The sequence below is a fragment of the Eumetopias jubatus genome, unplaced genomic scaffold (assembly GCF_037043125.1).
Source record: "Eumetopias jubatus isolate StellerSeaLion01/CBP00866 unplaced genomic scaffold, mEumJub1_p1.0 scaffold_4, whole genome shotgun sequence".
NCBI classification, from domain to species: domain Eukaryota; kingdom Metazoa; phylum Chordata; class Mammalia; order Carnivora; family Otariidae; genus Eumetopias; species Eumetopias jubatus.
Window position 1 is genome coordinate 103,086,618 of NW_028274810.1, and position 15,597 is coordinate 103,102,214.

At 62.4% G+C, this 15,597-nt stretch overlaps 2 protein-coding genes across 5 annotated transcripts in view; one reads left to right on the plus strand and one right to left on the minus strand.

Moving 5' to 3' along the window:
* CHD5 (chromodomain helicase DNA binding protein 5) overlaps positions 1–5,062 on the plus strand; it is a 56,462-nt gene extending 51,400 nt beyond the window's left edge. Inside the window, exons 36-42 of the mRNA XM_088022631.1 lie at positions 253–361; positions 1,929–2,061; positions 2,451–2,646; positions 3,430–3,593; positions 3,717–3,831; positions 3,943–3,996; positions 4,567–5,062. Coding sequence (XP_087878757.1) covers positions 253–361; positions 1,929–2,061; positions 2,451–2,646; positions 3,430–3,593; positions 3,717–3,831; positions 3,943–3,950 — 725 coding nt within the window. The 3' untranslated portion in view covers positions 3,951–3,996; positions 4,567–5,062. The remainder of the gene's footprint in view (positions 1–252; positions 362–1,928; positions 2,062–2,450; positions 2,647–3,429; positions 3,594–3,716; positions 3,832–3,942; positions 3,997–4,566) is intronic.
* Positions 5,063–8,651: 3,589 nt separating this feature from the next.
* KCNAB2 (potassium voltage-gated channel subfamily A regulatory beta subunit 2) overlaps positions 8,652–15,597 on the minus strand; it is an 85,020-nt gene continuing 78,074 nt past the window's right edge. For all 4 annotated transcript variants that reach the window (XM_028108379.2, XM_028108380.2, XM_028108378.2 and 1 more), the window contains 5 exons: positions 14,483–14,603; positions 14,052–14,146; positions 12,999–13,119; positions 12,561–12,649; positions 8,652–11,571 (listed from right to left, as the gene is read on the minus strand). In XM_028108379.2, the coding sequence (XP_027964180.1) occupies positions 11,482–11,571; positions 12,561–12,649; positions 12,999–13,119; positions 14,052–14,146; positions 14,483–14,603 (516 nt within the window). In that variant the 3' untranslated portion in view covers positions 8,652–11,481. The remainder of the gene's footprint in view (positions 11,572–12,560; positions 12,650–12,998; positions 13,120–14,051; positions 14,147–14,482; positions 14,604–15,597) is intronic.

The window sequence follows — 15,597 nt, forward strand, 5'->3', positions numbered from 1 at the left end:
CGGAGCGAGGGCGGTTGTTGTCACAGGCTTCCTCACTTTGCGGGTCCCGGGAGTCTGGGCAGATGGTTACTTTATACTAAAGAGTGAGTGGTTGATAAAAGTGCATTCTGTAGCCTTTCCCGATAACCCTGAGATACTGAACTTCCGGGGCGGGGGGAGATGGTGGGTGGTGAGGAAGAGACTCTCCTATGCCCACCCTCGGGAGGGCCTGGGGGGCACCTCATTCTGCTTCCCCGTTGGCTGGCTTCCCAGAGCTGCACACACTGTGGCAGAACGAGGAACGTGCTGCTGTGTCCTCGGGGAAAATCTATGACATCTGGCACCGGCGCCATGACTACTGGCTGCTGGCCGGCATCGTGACGTATCCTTGGCCAAGCCTGGCCGGGCAGGACTCCGGCCTTTCCTCTGTGGACCTCAGGGAGGGACGTGGGGTGTGTGGGATGAGGAGTTAGGAGCCAGCGCTTTTGATCAGGTGTTGAGGACCCTTTCCTGGTGTCGATGGTGATGATGGTGATGACCTTGGCTGTGGCTCGTCCCTTTCCGCCCAGTGCTCACTCCATCCACATAGCAGCCTTCCGAGGGGCACCACCGTGATTCCCGTTATACAGGGGAGGAAGTGATGCTCAGAGAGGCCACGTGACTTGCCCAGGGATACACAGCTAATAAGTCACAGCGCATCCCTCTGATTCCACAACAAATACCCCTAACTCCTGCCCTCCTCCCAGTAATGATGCCTGCAGGGGGCATCGCCGCTTACGGGGAGGGGGGGGCTCGTATTCATCCAGTCAGTCTTGATTGCTCGTCTCGTGTGTGCCAGGCATGGAGGATGCAACCCTGAACGACATTCCCCAATCCCTGTCTACCTGGGGCTCAGATCCTGCTGGGGACAACGGCGAACGCCGTAAGTTAGCGGAGTGTAGCATTCAGCAGCACAGGATAGAGCAGGCGAGGAGCAAACGGAGTGTTGGGCATGGGGGCTGCATTTTCTGATAGGTGCTCAGCGGTGACATTTGAGCACAGACCTCCCAGTGGCAAAGGGAGGGCCACGAAGCTGCCCATGGAAAGCCCCTCAGCAAAGCTGACCTGGTTATATGAGAGGGGGAGTGTTCTAGAATCGGGGCCAGCAAACCTTTCCTGGAAGGGGCCACAGAGTGAATATTTCAGGCTTTGCAGAGCGATTACTCTGCTCTCACTGTTGCAGAAGGAGCCACGGACAGAAGTGAGTGTGACCACGTTCCAGTAAAATTTGTTTAAAAAAATGTGGGCTGGGGGCCAGTGCGGCCTGTGGGCCATAGTGTAGATTCCTGTCGTGGAGGTGAAGGTATTTGGAGCCAGCCTGCCTGGGTTCAAATCCTGCCCCTGCCCCTCACTCACTTGGGCAAGATAATTTTATTGTGTGTCCTTGTTCCCTTGGCGGCTCTCGGGGAGGACCCTTCCTAGCCTCCCCCCCACTTCTGGTGGCGGCTGTCAGTCCCTGGGTCCTGAGTCTCTGCCTCTCTGGTCACATGGGCTTCTTCCCTGGGTCTCTGTGTGTCTGGGTCCAAATTTCCTCTTCTTAGAAGGCCAGGAGTCACTGGGTTGGTGCCCACTCTAATCCGGGATGACCCCTTCTTAACTTGACTACATCTACAAAGACCCCATTTCCAAACGAGGTCACGGTCACGGGTATGGGCATTGGGACTCGAAGGTTTTGCCCTCCGGGTTGTTAGGATGAAGGGTTCGACTCCCGAAGCCTCAGTGCTGTCTGGACCCCTGAGGGCACTTGCCAGTGTCCGCGGTCAAGTCATCATCAACTTGCTCGCCTGGCAGCCAAGGTTAATGACTTGTCTGAAAGCACACAGCCGGGATGCTGACCCCAGGCTGGTCCCCCCTCGCCCTCCCACCTCCCACCCTATGGCCGGGTTTGCCCTTAACGGTGCCCCACCCAGGCATGGCTACGCCCGCTGGCAGGACATCCAGAATGACCCAAGATACATGATCCTCAACGAGCCCTTCAAGTCTGAGATCCACAAGGGTAACTACTTGGAGATGAAGAACAAGTTTCTGGCCCGCAGGTTCAAGGTCAGTCCCCAAAGGCCAGAGCCTGCAGGGGTGGGGCTGCTGCAAGAAGGCAGATTACACAGGGGGCGGGGGGCAAGGCAGTTACCCGAGAGCAGCCCCCTCCTCACGTATCTGGACGTAGTAGTCAGTCATGTAGTCAATCAACTAACAGCGTGTTGGGTCCTTGATCTGGGCCAGGCCCCCTGGGCAAGTGTCCCTGCCCTGGTTGATGGTGTGGAAAACCCAGATTGGTGAGAGCTCTGAGGGGGGTGGGGGCTGAGAGCAGACAAGGGAATGGGTGGAAGCGTGTCCTCCCTCCTTCCTTTCTGCCCGATCCTGGGCCTGTGGGAGTGGGTGCTGGTGGAGGAGGGGCCAGGTTGGCGCTCAGTCCCTCCTGCCCCATCCCTCAGCTGCTGGAACAGGCACTGGTCATCGAGGAGCAGCTCCGGAGGGCCGCGTACCTTAACATGACCCAGGACCCCAACCACCCCGCCATGGCCCTCAACGCCCGCCTGGCTGAGGTGGAGTGCCTGGCCGAGAGCCACCAGCACCTGTCTAAGGAGTCCCTCGCCGGGAACAAGCCGGCCAATGCCGTCCTGCACAAGGGTGAGTGAGCCTGCCTGCCTTCCTCCTGCCCCGTGGGTCCTCGGCCATCGATGAGGCCGCCGATGGGGCAGGGGTCAGCCCAGAAGGTGTCGCCTCCTGGCCAGGATGGGACAGTCCAGCATCCAGTCCAGGGAAAGTTAGGCCCTCCCTTCTCTGGACTTCTCAAGGTCTGCTCCCTGTAGGCCCTGGTCTGGGGGTTGGTAACACAGAAGTCTGCTCGACTTACACACTCTTGCTTATCAAGCCCTGACCATATGCTTTAAACACACGGCATCTCTTTAATGCTCCTGGTATCTTTTAGTGATAAGGTTTATTACCCCATTTTAAAAGACAGGGACATTGATGCCCAGGGTAGTGAAGTAATTGCCCAAGATCTCCCGGGATTCAGACCTTTGACTCCTGTGCTCCAGGTCTTCAGGAGGCTCCCAGGCTGGTTAGAGGGGTGGGGGGAGCCAAGGCCAAGCGCACACGAGAGCCCCTGGACTTGCTGGACCCTGCTGTGTTTGGGAGATGTCTCCTGAGACAGCCATGGGCCAGGGCCGCAGGCCTCCCTGGGAGCCGGGGCGGGGGGGTGGTGGGTGTTGGCAGAGGGCCTGGAGGAAGCCCAGAGGTTCTGGCTCTGCCTTCGGCAGCCCTCGGGTCCCTGGAGAAACCTGCTGTTCGCCCAGGTGGCCAGTCTGTGCTTTGTGGGCTTGGAGGGCCGGGCGATCACACACCCTTGTGGATAAGCACCAGCCCGCTGGTCGTCAGCAGCACCTCGGCGTCCCCCCTTCCGTCCCGCAGTCCTGAACCAGCTGGAGGAGCTGCTGAGTGACATGAAGGCGGATGTGACGCGCCTGCCCTCCATGCTGTCCCGCATCCCCCCGGTGGCTGCCCGTCTCCAGATGTCGGAGCGCAGCATCCTGAGCCGCCTGACCAACCGAGCTGGTGACCCCACCATCCAGCAGGTCAGGTTCAGCCCGTGCGCCCTGGGCTGGGTCCCCGTCACGCAAGCCCTGGGCGCCCCTGGGTTGGGGCTTGGGTTGAGGGGTGTGGGACTACGACCTTTAAACCTGGGTCCTTGCCTCCAGGGCGCTTTCGGCAACTCCCAGATGTACAACAACAACTTTGGGCCCAACTTCCGGGGCCCTGGACCGGGAGGGATTGTCAACTACAACCAGATGCCCCTGGGGCCCTATGTGACCGGTAGGTGCCCGCCGCTTCTGGGCAGCACGTGCAGGGGCGCCCCTCGGGGGCCTGGCCTGCCCGCCACCAGCCCAGGCAAGCCGAGCTTCTCTCTTTCTCTCTCTCTCACAGATATCTAGCTGCCCCCGCGATTTCCCTCTGTTGCAGTGCTCATTTCCAGCTGAGGTAAGCCTGCACCTGCACGGCCCACGGTCCCTTGTCCCCCTCCTCGGGTTGGTGAGTCAGGCCAGGCCAGGATCAGCCCTGATTCTGTTGGGCGTGCCTCCCGAGTGTCAGTGTGCACGCGTGTCCATGGCAGTGAGTCAGCCCCAAACCCGGTCTGCACGGGTCTGCCTCCACTGCCCAACGGGGTGGTGGGTGCCCCAGGACATCAGCTCCCTGCCCAGGGCAAGGAGGGCGGCTCGGGGTTGGAGGGGGTAAGGGTTAATGGCTAGGAGAGGGGAGCTTACTTCCGAAAAACCACTAGTTCACTCCGGCCTCCTCTCCCTGGGTCCCCCAAGCCCTGTGCATCCTTGTAAGAACTGCCACTTCGGGGTGGAGGCGCTGGGGGTTTCCAGACCAACCGCCCCCTCAGAACGCTCTCTTCCTAGGGCCTCTCTGGGCCCTCCAAGTGTGGCAGCGAGGTCTTGGCTCGGGAGCTCCTTCTGATGGGAGTTGGCTGGGATGGGTGGTGGGTGCTCCCCTCTAAAGAAGACCTGGCTGCTCAGCGAGGTGACCGTGATCGGCCTCTTGCAGCCACGCCTGCTGGGCCACCTGCCCAAGCCCCACAGGAGAGAAAAGCTACCGCCTTTTTAGGAGCCATGCCATCTTGGGACGGAAAGGGAAACTGAAAAATGCCATCACATGGGGGACGAGGCCCAGCCTGGCTGGGCCGGAGCCCAGAAGTGCCACCTCATCATCATGCCAGTGTCCCACCCAGCGTCACACCACCCCACACCGGGACGTACCCCTTGGCCACCTTTGCCGGACAACTTCTTAGAGGAGATTTCATTTATTTGTACATCTTTTGCACTTTCCTATTGAAGACTTGAACGAGTCTGTCTTGATATAAAAGTTGAGTGACGCATGGAGGGGTCTAACCTGCAGCACTCACGTCTCTCTGTCAACGGGCTCCAGGCTTCAAGGGAAGATCCTAGAAACGCTGCTGCTGGCCCGGGGACTCAGCCCGCCTGGGGAGCCCTTTGGGTGCCCCCGCCCACCCCATCCCGTCCATGTGGCCTGACTGCCCGTGTTCTGGCCCCCCTGCCCCTCGGGGGTCCCCAGTGCTGGATGGGTCAGGACTGAGGAGTGGCTGCCCAGCCCCCAGGGTAGAGACCTCAGCTGGTGCCCGGGGCTGGGGTATCTTCCACCCCCTTCCTGCCGGGGCTGGAGACCACCAGGTATGTGCTATCTCTGTGGGGGAGGGGAGCCTGTCAGCAGGTGTCTGTCCCTGGCCCAGCATGTCTTGCAGGCCCTGGACTGTGTTAGCAGAGCGGATGGCTGTCGTGCTACGTGGCAGGCCACACGCAGCCTGTGCTCCCAGGAGGAGGGGAGGAGCGGAGCCCGCGCACGTAGCGTAGGGGCTGAGAGCCTGTCTCAGCCTCTGCGGGAAGGGGCTTGCCCTCTGTTGCGGTGTGGTAGCATTCTAGCAGGGCAGGTCACTGTGGCACTGAGGGTGCCCCTGGAGACCCTGGTCCTGCCCCGTGCCCTGGGAGGCCCGTCACATCCCGCTCTCGGTACACACTCCCCAGTCTCATGGCCACAGATGCAAGGAAGCTGGGCCACCCCTTGGGTCCCGGACTTACGCCTGTCCCCCTGTCCGTGGAGAGGCCCCGATATGGTCACTTGCCACCCGGCCCGGGGCCACAGCTGCCCCCACTGTGTTGTCGGAGGGCCTGGGGAAAGCTGGGCTCGGAGGCGGGGGACTGGACCTGATGGCTGTCCAGCCTTCTCTGCTGGAGCATCCAGGCTTCCTGCCTCGTCTTCTCTGGGGAACCCCCACCGGCCCCCCTCCCGCGCTCAGCCAGTGGTCTCCCGTGAGGGCCCTGCTGGGTGGGGGGAGTGGGCCAGGCCCTGGGCTTGTCTGTGTCCGGTGCTTCCTCTGTCTGGCTCAGCCTGGAAGGGTTTTCCCAGCCTTGGGCAAGGGGCTTCCTGGGGAAGTGTCCTGGCTACAGAATCCAGGAGGGGCCAAGATTTGGGGGTCTGTCTGGGGGCCTCTTGGGCAATCAGCCAGCCCTCATTGGGCCCCGGGTGCTCTCTGTGAACCCCTTGAGGGCTGGAGCCCAGAGCTTTTTCCATCTTGGTGTCCCCTCGCTTCAGTCTCAGAACCTCCCAGGCCGAGTCAGCCCCGGCACCGTGGCGGGGGGGGGGCGGGGAGCGCGGTGATGACACCCTGAAGGCGGCACGCAGCTTTCCTGACGTGCCTGCTGCAGCGCTGGCCTCGCCTTCTGGGAAGGGCAGGGTTGCCCCAGTCCACTGGGGTTCCTGTGGGTGCCACGCGCACAGGCTCCTGGCTCAGGCCTCCGGTGAGGTGACCACATGAGCCCCCTCCCAACCCAGAGCCCTGTGACACTCCCTCCCAGACCTCCAGTCAGCCCTGGGGCTGGCCTCACTAGGCACAGTGCTGGCTCCCCACCTTGGCTACAGTGGGTGGGTCTTGAGTGTCCAGCCAGGAGGCCCATGGTGGTGGCAGGGCAGGGGCCCGCATCTCCACTGCCTTGCCCCAAGGGCTGGTGGTCCCCCTGCTGTCAGCCCTTCCTCCCCAGGAAGCCTCCCTCTGTCCCCCCATCTGTGCTTCCATGCCAGGCCTCCCCCTCCTCTACTCGGCCGGAGCTGGGTGTGTGCAATGGCCAGGTCTGGGAAGGGCTCAGCTCTGCACAGTCAGCACCTGGAGGCCCGGGAGGGGGGCTTCGGGCAGTTGGGGAGGGTGTTTCTGGTCGGCTGGTTTGGGAGAGGAAAATGGATCTCAGACTGTTCTTAGTTTATCAGTTAACCTCCTGCCACAAGGGGTGGTGGGGGAGAGGGGCATCCACGGGCTTTGGCATCTCCCAGCTGGGTTTGGTTTTTGCTGCTGACAGAACGAGGGGCTTTGTGTACAAGCAGAATCCTACAGCGTCAGCCCGCATTTTTGTTTCCAGCCACCCTATTATTTAAACCAGTGCTGAGTAGGCTTTCTGTCGAACCACCTTTGGGCCTCAGTTTCAGAACGCATTGCCTGCTAGGCTCCCAGGTGACAAGAGGCGCGTGGGCTGGACTGACCGTGTCCGGAGGGCCCCCCTCTCGCACATACCTGCCCCGCAAGTGCAGTCCCTGTGAGGAGACCCTCTCTGCAAGCCCCCTTCAGAAGCTCCTTGGCTTCCTGCAAGTTACAACCAAGGTCCTGCTGATACCCACACCTGGTGCAGGTGCCTGCCCTCCTGCTCTCCGGGGGGTCCCTTTCCGGGGTCCTCTGGGGCCTCCCCAGCCCGGACTGGCTGGTCGAGTCCTGCCCCCGTGACCCTGTAGCTCTTGCTCCCAAGTGTCGGGGCCCAGGGCTCTTGAGGGCCCGGGAGGGTCATGGAGAGGGTGGGCTCAGGGACAGCAGTGCCTCCAGAGCCTGGGCAGGGGGCGGGGCTTGGTTGGGAGGCGGGGCTGTGAGGTCTTGGCCTGGCCTCGGCCTCCGGTCCCCCTGCCGCGCCTGCGGCTGTCCCCCGGCCACCGTGGTCTCCAGCGAGGAAGCTGGCTCCCGCCCCATTTTCTATTTCCGCAAGTTTACAGGTCGTGGTGCATCAGCCCAAAGTCATTGGCGTTGTGTTTTGGGTTTTTTTTTAGTTTTCAGATTTTTTTTAAACAAAAGTATTTTTTTAGGTGCGATAACCCAGAAAGGGCCCGTTGGGTGTGTGTGTGTGTCCTGAACCCCTGACGTGGAGCTGGGGGCCCCCAGCCCCCCTCAGCTCCTGTGTGCTGGAGGTGAGGGAAGGGTCCTGCCCCCTGTGCGTTGGAGCGTGGGGGGGGGAGTGAGGGGGCAGACCCCCACCCAGGTTGGCATCTGGCCCAGCGAAGGGGGCCGGGCCCCTGGCCCTGGTTATAGCCCCAGGCCAGCAAAGGGGCCAGGGGCTTTTGGGGTGAGTTGGGAGGGTCCCAGCTAGGGGGCTGGAGCCAGAAGCTGAGCCCCCAGGAGTGGCGACCTGTCCCGTCCTTGGCAGGACACGTGGGCGGCTGGACAGGGTCTGCAGCCGACACAATCCCCTTTACTTTGTACTCTGTGTGTGTGTCTTGGTTTTCTGTGTTTTAATAAATCCTTTGGGAAAGGATTCAATCAAAGTGTTTCCTAGATCCTCACTCATCTAAGATGGAGGTGGGAGCTAGAGACGGGGGAAGCCTGTGGGGGATGGGGTGTCATCCGAAGCTGCCTCCCACCTGAGAAGACATGGCCTCATGAGGCCGAGGGGCTTGCTGGGAAAGGGGGGCCCCATGAGGGGGCGGTGCCTGTATCTCCTGCCTGCACCCCTAAATGCAAACAACATGGTATCAGAGAAACCTTGAGCACCCAGTGGCACCCTGGAGGCCTCCCTGGACCCTGATCTCACTACACTCAACACAGTAGCTCCCGGCAACAGAGAACGTGTGTGTGCAGGGTACTGGGGGGACACCCTATCCTCGAATCACTTGGGCGGTGGCAGGCCTCAGAGTCCCCAGTCTCAGTCCCCCGCCCCCGCCAGGGCCCTTTTTCCCAACTGGACCCTTTGCCCCAGGGTCAGGATTTCAGGGGGCCCAGTCTGCCGGCCCCTGCAGGTGGCAGCCTCCCCCCAACTCCGCCTCCCCACTGCCCACGCGGCCCCTGGAGACGAGAGGAGCAGAAAGCCGCAGACCCCCGACAGGCTGGGGTTTTATTTGTCATTCCATAAATAACGGTGGCTGTACCTCGGCCGGGTGTCGTCTGCGAGCGCGAGGTGTGAGGCCGTCTCTGCCTACGGTAGGGAATGCACTTAGCTGAGGAGTCACAGTCGTTAAAAAAACGGGGAGAGGAGAAAAGCGCATTATTTACACGACGGGAAGAGGACAGAAGACGGAGTAAGCCCCTCTGTCGTTCCTCGGGACCTCGGATGCGCACGGGGTTTGGGATGAGAAGTGGCGGGGGCTCCACGTGTCAGCAAGGGAGACTGAGCCCAGCCCTGCCCTCAGCCTGGGCCTCCGTCCTGTGTGGGGTGCTCCCCAGGGGCCCCCTCGGGCAAACTCTGCCTCAAGAGGAAGGCCAGAGGCTGGCGGGCGGGCAGCTGGGGCTCCCGGGGAGCGGTCTCTCCCGGTGGGGCCTGGGCCAATCCAGGGCCTGCCTCTGCCTGGCCTTCTGTCTCCAGACTCTGGCTGCCCTTGGGCCCCCCCTGAGCCCCTCCCCCACACCAGCCCCCTTCTGAGTCCGGGGCCTTCCCCCAGGAAGCAGAGCCCTGTCATCCCTGCCAGTGGCTGTGGGAAAGAGAGGACACCTCAGAACCAGGCTGTGGACGGCGCCCTGGGGGGCCGGGAAGCTGCTTGGGTCCTGACAATGGGCGTTTCGGCCTTGGCCCGGCTCCACTCTGAGGGCCCTCCCCTCCTTCTGGTGAACCTGGGGCCTTCCCAGGTGTGGCTCCTGGTGAGGGGGCAGCGGCTGCTCCCTCGGGCCCCACCGCAAGCCCTGGTCCATCCTCTGGCAGTGGGCAGCCTGGGGGGGCAGCAGTGTGAAGGGGGCCCAGCTCCTCTCCCCAGTGAGGGGCGGGCAGTCCGCTCCCTCGGTACTGCCAGGGCTGCCTGGCCCAGAGCACTGGGTCCCTGCCCATCCCATGCGGTGGTGGGAGTGGCCACAGGTGGGGGGGGGGCCCTGCGGGGACAGGCTCGCCCCCTCCCCACACCCACACTGTGCAGATGACCCCCAGGGACCTGGTCCGGGAGGAGAAGGGAGGGTTCTAGACTCCAGGGTCAGCGCAAATGTCAGGCATGGAAGTTGTCCCCCCTCCCTGCCTCCCCCCCTTGCATGTGTGGCTTTCTCAGGCCTCAGCCCAGCCAGGACGGGCCAGTAGGCCCTCTGAGAAGGGCAGGGAGGAGCCCCTCCACCAGCAGCTTGTCTGAAGGGCAAAGCAGGCCCGGCTGTGCCTGCTGTGTTGAGGGTGAGGGTGTGGGGGGTGTCAGGGTGGGGGCCGCCCGGGCTGGAGGTACACAGCCGTCCTACAGCATGGGCTCCCGGCCCTAACCCCCACATAGCCAGCAGAGGCCGAAACTTCACGACCGTGGGGGCTGGGACTCCTGGCTGCAGGTCCCCTCCCCTCCTCTATCCCCCTAGCCTGGGGTTGACGCTTCTGTCTGTCCTTCCCCAACTCCCTGGCCTCAGTCTGTTCCAGCCTGGAGGAGGGGTGGGGGGGTGGGGTGCACGGCAGGGAATGACTAACCCCAGCCATCGTGACCTCTTCCCGGGCTGTGTGTGGAGGTCCGGGGGTGGTAGTGCTGCCTGTCTGCCCAGGGAAGCAGCTCTGGGCACCCAGACTTAGCACCCTAACATGGGGTTCCTCACCCCGACTGGATCAGAGGCCTTGAAGAAGGCACTGCTCCAGGGAGAGGCTCCTGGGGGGCTTTTCCTAGATTGTGGGGGCTCCTGCTAGATGTTCAGGCCCTCCAGCCCCTGGGCGTGCAGCACAGAAACCCCCAGGGACCCGCCCTCCCTGGAAGGCCTAAGTGTCGTCTCGCTGCAGACCTGAGGCCACTACCCAGGCAGAGCAGAGGCGTGCTCCCTGCACGTGGTCGGCAGCCACAGTCCAGCTACGTATGCGCGACCTCAGGGCCTTGTGCGGCCAGGACAGAGGGGCGGTGGACAGAGCACCTGGCCAGGAGGGCAGGTGGGGGCCTGGAGGGACCTGGGCTGGAGCCTGCTCCTCAGGCCCCTCCCCAGCGCTCAGGGCTGCTCTGGGCATGGGGCTCATCAACTGTGTGCAGGGAGGAAGGTGGCAGGGCTATGAGCTCAGTTAGACCCCCGAACTTCCTGTGGGCCCCACCTGATAGTGAATCCTCCTGGATCTCAGCCCCTGCCAGCAAGGGGGCGGGTGGGGATCAAGGGACCGCTCGGAAAGCCCCTGAGAGACCCGTGGGGGCAGGTGGCGGTGCTGAAGCGGGTGCAGAATGAATCTGGAGTCAGGCCCATCGTAAAATGCTGGGAGCCCTTGGCAAGAAGGAGGGTGAGGGAGACCCCCAGCGGAGGGGGCCACGGGAAGAGCCAGGCCTGGTTTCCTCTTTCCCACCCCTGACACCAGGTGGGGGTCCTCAGCAGAGGAGAGGCTAGCCCTGCTGCCCCCAGGACCCAACCGGGTCTCAGCCTGGCCTGGACTGGAGGCGTCTCTGGAAGGGCGGAGGCCAGGAGCAGCCGTGGTGCTTTCTTCCTGGAGGGCGAGCAGAGGCTGCAGGCGGGCTCAGGCGGGCTCAGGCGGGACGGCTCCAACATCCTGCCCCGTCAACGCGGTCTCCCGGGCATGGATCTGAGTTCGGTCCCGCGAAGCAGCGAATGGTGTCTTGCAGCAACTTTTGAGATCTTTTCCCCGACGACATCTCGCTGTGATGTTTTCTTTTTGATGCAAACCACACCCCTGACATGGCTTCAAAACAGCTTAAGCGAGCGAACAAGAGAGACTAGGAGGGAAACGGAAAGAGTCCGGGCAAGCGGCCGGGGGCTTCTTAGGATCTGTAGTCCTTTTTGCTGTAGGGTTTATTGCCCAAAATACTATCAATCTCGTGGATAATGGAAGATGACAGTTTCGGAAGGACCTGTGTGTGAGGAGAAGAGCTAATCAGAATCCCACCAAGACTGGCCTGGCCTTCGGAGGAGGCTGGGTGACAATCTTCCAGCCACCGCTGGCCTGTCCTGCCTCATCACATCATGCTTCTAGCCGGAGCATCGGCTGGCTATGCTGCTTCTGTGTTCCAGAAGGTCTGGGGCAGAGAGGAAGCCTGCCTGGGGTTTATCTCTGCGCCTCAAGCTCCAGAATGCTTTAGAACCATCTAGAAGGCACAAAATACAGAGTCCAGGGCCAGACACCCCTTCCTGAACACCCAGGATCCAGCCCTCTCTGAGGGGGTCTGCTGTCACTTCCCCGCGGATCTCCCTGCACCCCCTCCTGTTCCCTAAAGCCTTTCCTCCGCTCAGCAGCCGGGGAGAAAGGGATCCTTTTAAAATGTAGGTGGGGATTGGGCCCCTCCTCAGCTCTCGGGGGCTCCTGTCTCACTCAACCACCACCAAAGTCCCTAGTGTCCCGGGCACTGCCCCGCCCCCTCTGCTCCAGGCCACGCCCAACTGGTACCACCTGTGTCCCCTCTGCTCCTGGACCGGTGTCCTCCAGGTGTCTGCAGGTCGCACTCCGCACCTTCGGAGACTTTGCTCACTTGCCACTTTCTCAACAAGCCTACCCCACGAGCGGGCGCCTGGGTGGCTCAGTTGGTTAAGCCTACCCCATGAGCCCCCTCAGCCTGGGCCCACGGCCCTCCCTTGTGCGCCCACCTAACCTGACCCTAAGCCTGCCCTTGCTCGAGGGCCTTTCACCCTCAGATTCTAACTTCACCATGTCTTGCATTCAGTGCTCACTGATCTTCCAGAGCAGGGCTTCTGGGGGATCTCTGCTGTAGCCCAGACACTTAGAACAGTGCCTGGCACATTGCACGTGCCCAAAAAACATGGGCTGGATGAATGACTGACTGCGGCCCTGAGTTCGGACCAAGGGCCTGGGGGGACACATCCAGCAGCCCCCTCCCCAACTCGCCTGTATTGCTCCGATGTTCTCCATTAGCTGGTCTGCGCTGGAAGCACCTAGGAGCACGGAGCTGACTCCCTCGTTCCTCAGGCACCAGGCTGGGGCAGGAAGACCAGAGGTGAGGGACACACACCATACCCAGTGCAGGGGCCCTTCCTGGTTCTGCCCTGTCCCTAACTGGGCCACAGAGATCCAGCCTCTCGGTCGTGGGGGTGAGAGTACCCAGGAGGGTCCAGCATGTTGGGTGGCGGGGGGATGGGGCTGGACAGGGTTCTGGGAGAGCCCTGGTACCAACTGCTTCCAGGGGGGGGAGAGGTGGCCCCCGTGCTCAGGGACCACCCCCCACCCTTCTCTCCCCATGAATGTCAGGACCCATTATCTATGTCTGGCTAATGGAGGCAGCGGCCCCAGGAACAATGGTCAACCCTACCCCCCAAGTCCCGTTACCTATGGCTAGCTGGGGGAGGGTGCAGCCCAGGCGTTCGGCGATGGCCTGTAGCTCCTTCAGCTTGGCCTGCTGGCGCCGGCCCTCCTCACTCAGGATCTTGTCCTTCAGCCACTGGTAGCCCTGGGTGTGGGGGATGAAGAGCACAGCCCACAGGTGAGGGCAGGTCACCTGGACCTCTGTATGTAGATGGCTGCGATCTGTGCCAAGGCAGCATCCGCACCCCCTGCCCAACCGCGTCTCCTGTAGAACAGAGCTGGGCAGTTGGAAGGACGGGGCCTGTTGAACGTGAAGCCCAAAGCCTGTGGGTTCGCTGAGGCTGGGGCCCTGAGCCAGGACGAGGAGCCGGGCAGCCTGGGAAGGAATGCTTTGGCTGTTGGCCCTGAGGCCCCCTTTCCCAAGCTCTGGGGGAGTTGTGGTTTCACCTGCCCCCACCCCTGGGATTGCAATGCCTTCCAGGGAACTCCCTGACTCTGCTGTGGATTGGGCAGGAGTGGGTGGGACAGGCCATCCTGCCCTCGAACCCGAGGCAGGGGGGCTCCGGGGCTGGATCTGCCCTGACCTGGGTAGGCCTTTCTCTGCCTGCCCCTCCTCCCCTGCATTTTGGAGATCCTCCTGCATCCCCACTGCAGAGATGTGTCTATGTTGGGGGGCACTCGTCCCAGGAGATCACCCCTGAGTGATGAATGAAGCAGCTCTGCAGCCCTCAGCCCAGAGGTCTCGGGATGGGCCACAGAATGTGCAGGGGGGAATCTGTCTGCAGCAGGGGCCATCCCAAATAGCACAGGTGGACCCAGCCCAGGCCGTGAAGGTATTGAACTGAGGTGGGGGGTGGCGAGGGAGTGGAAGGGCTTTTTCAGCTGGGGCGCATCCCGTGAAGACGGCAGCCTTTCCAGAGGTGGGATCTGGTCAGCAGGGACTCCAGGTTCCCCTGCCCTCGATCCACCCCCGCAGTGGCCCAGCGTGCCCCGGGCGGCGGACCCAAAGCCCCGTCAGGCCAAAATGCCTGTCGCCTGCCCGTCCCCTCCTCCCAGCCTGGCCGCTCGCTCCTTCACCTTCAGGGAGGCTCTCGAGTAGGGCGGGATGCCACTGTCGTACTTCCCGGAAACGATGCCGCAGGCCAGAGGGGACCAGGTCATGGCACCCACTCCTGGGAATGGAAAACCAGGCGAGGTCAGGCCCAGGGTTCCGGGGGCGGGGCGGGGGCGAGGGGGCGGAGCAAGGGAGAGAGGAGGCGGGGCGAGATGGAAAGAGGGGCAGGGGCGGGGCGAGGGGGAAGAGGAGACAGGGGCGGGGCAAGAGGGACAGAGGGGCAGGGGCGGGGCGGGGGCGGAACCAGGGATGGAGGAGGGGGCGGAGGGGGCGGAGGGGGCGGAGGGGGCGGAGGGGGCGGAGGGGGCGGGCGGGGCGAGGGAAAGAGGGGGAAGGGGGAAGGAGGGAGGGGGAAGGGGGGAGGGGGAAGGGGGGGCCGGGCGGGGGAGCGCACCTATCTTGTGGAAGAGCTCCGGCAGCTGTACCTCCACCTTCTCGCGCTGGAACATGTGGTACTCGGCCTGCTCGCAGATGGGCGGGATCAGGTTGAACTGCCGGGCCACGGAGTAGGCCTCCTAGGGGTGCAGATAGGGCCATGGATGGTACCTGTCCGTCAGTGGGTCTGGGGGCTGCCTGGGCAGCAGGGGGCAGGAGACACAAAGGCATCCCCAGGAAACAGCTGGCCCACCTGCTCTCTCCCCACCCTCCTTCCCCGGGGGAGATTCACGGCTTTCCTGGGAAACAGCCTGTCCCCTCACCCCCTCTGCTGGGAAAAGAGAGGGAACCCCGCAGCTGAAGGCATGGGGGGAATGCACAACTCAGGTGTGAGAGTGGGTTCTGGCACTTATTGGCCGGGTGGCCTTAGACAAGGAGCTTGCCCCTCTCTGCCTCAGTTTCCCCATCTGTCGCTGAGGCTCAAATGAGCCAACGTTGTTCACAGCCTTCAGGACAGTGCCTGCCTGCTATGCTGTTACTGTTTTTATCAAGATCATGATTCCAGGGCCCCAGCCCTGGGATGATGGTGGCAGTGGCAGGAAATGCTACGCAGAGGGGAGAGTGGCCGGCATCAGCCCATTTCTGGGACTTGGAGCTCAAGGCCTTGACTCTTCCTCCACTCCCACCGGATGGGTGTGAGCCAGGGCTGATGTCTCCAGACAGACTCCTGGGGAAGCCCTGCTGGCCAGCCTGAGAGGCCCTTTCCCCTTTGGTTTTCAGCTACTGCATCTGTAAAATGGGGATAAGACACTGACACCTCGGTGAGCCCCGTGCTGGCTCTAGGCAGCTTCAGAAAAATGCCAAATGCTCATTAACGCTGCAAATTCCAAAGGCAGATTAAAATTACAGCCTTCTAGAATTGGGTTGAACTTGGAAATTCTGCTTAATATTTTTGATGAAGCAGAAATCTGGGACTCACCAGAGGAGAAACCCCCTTCCAAGGACACCGGGATGTGGGGAATTCTGGGAGGAAGGGCATGGGAAGGGCTGAGGCTGGGAGGGGGCCTGGAAGCAGGGGTGAAAGGTCAGCCTTTGGAGACAGTCCTGGGAAGACCTTGTACCCTGACCTCTGCT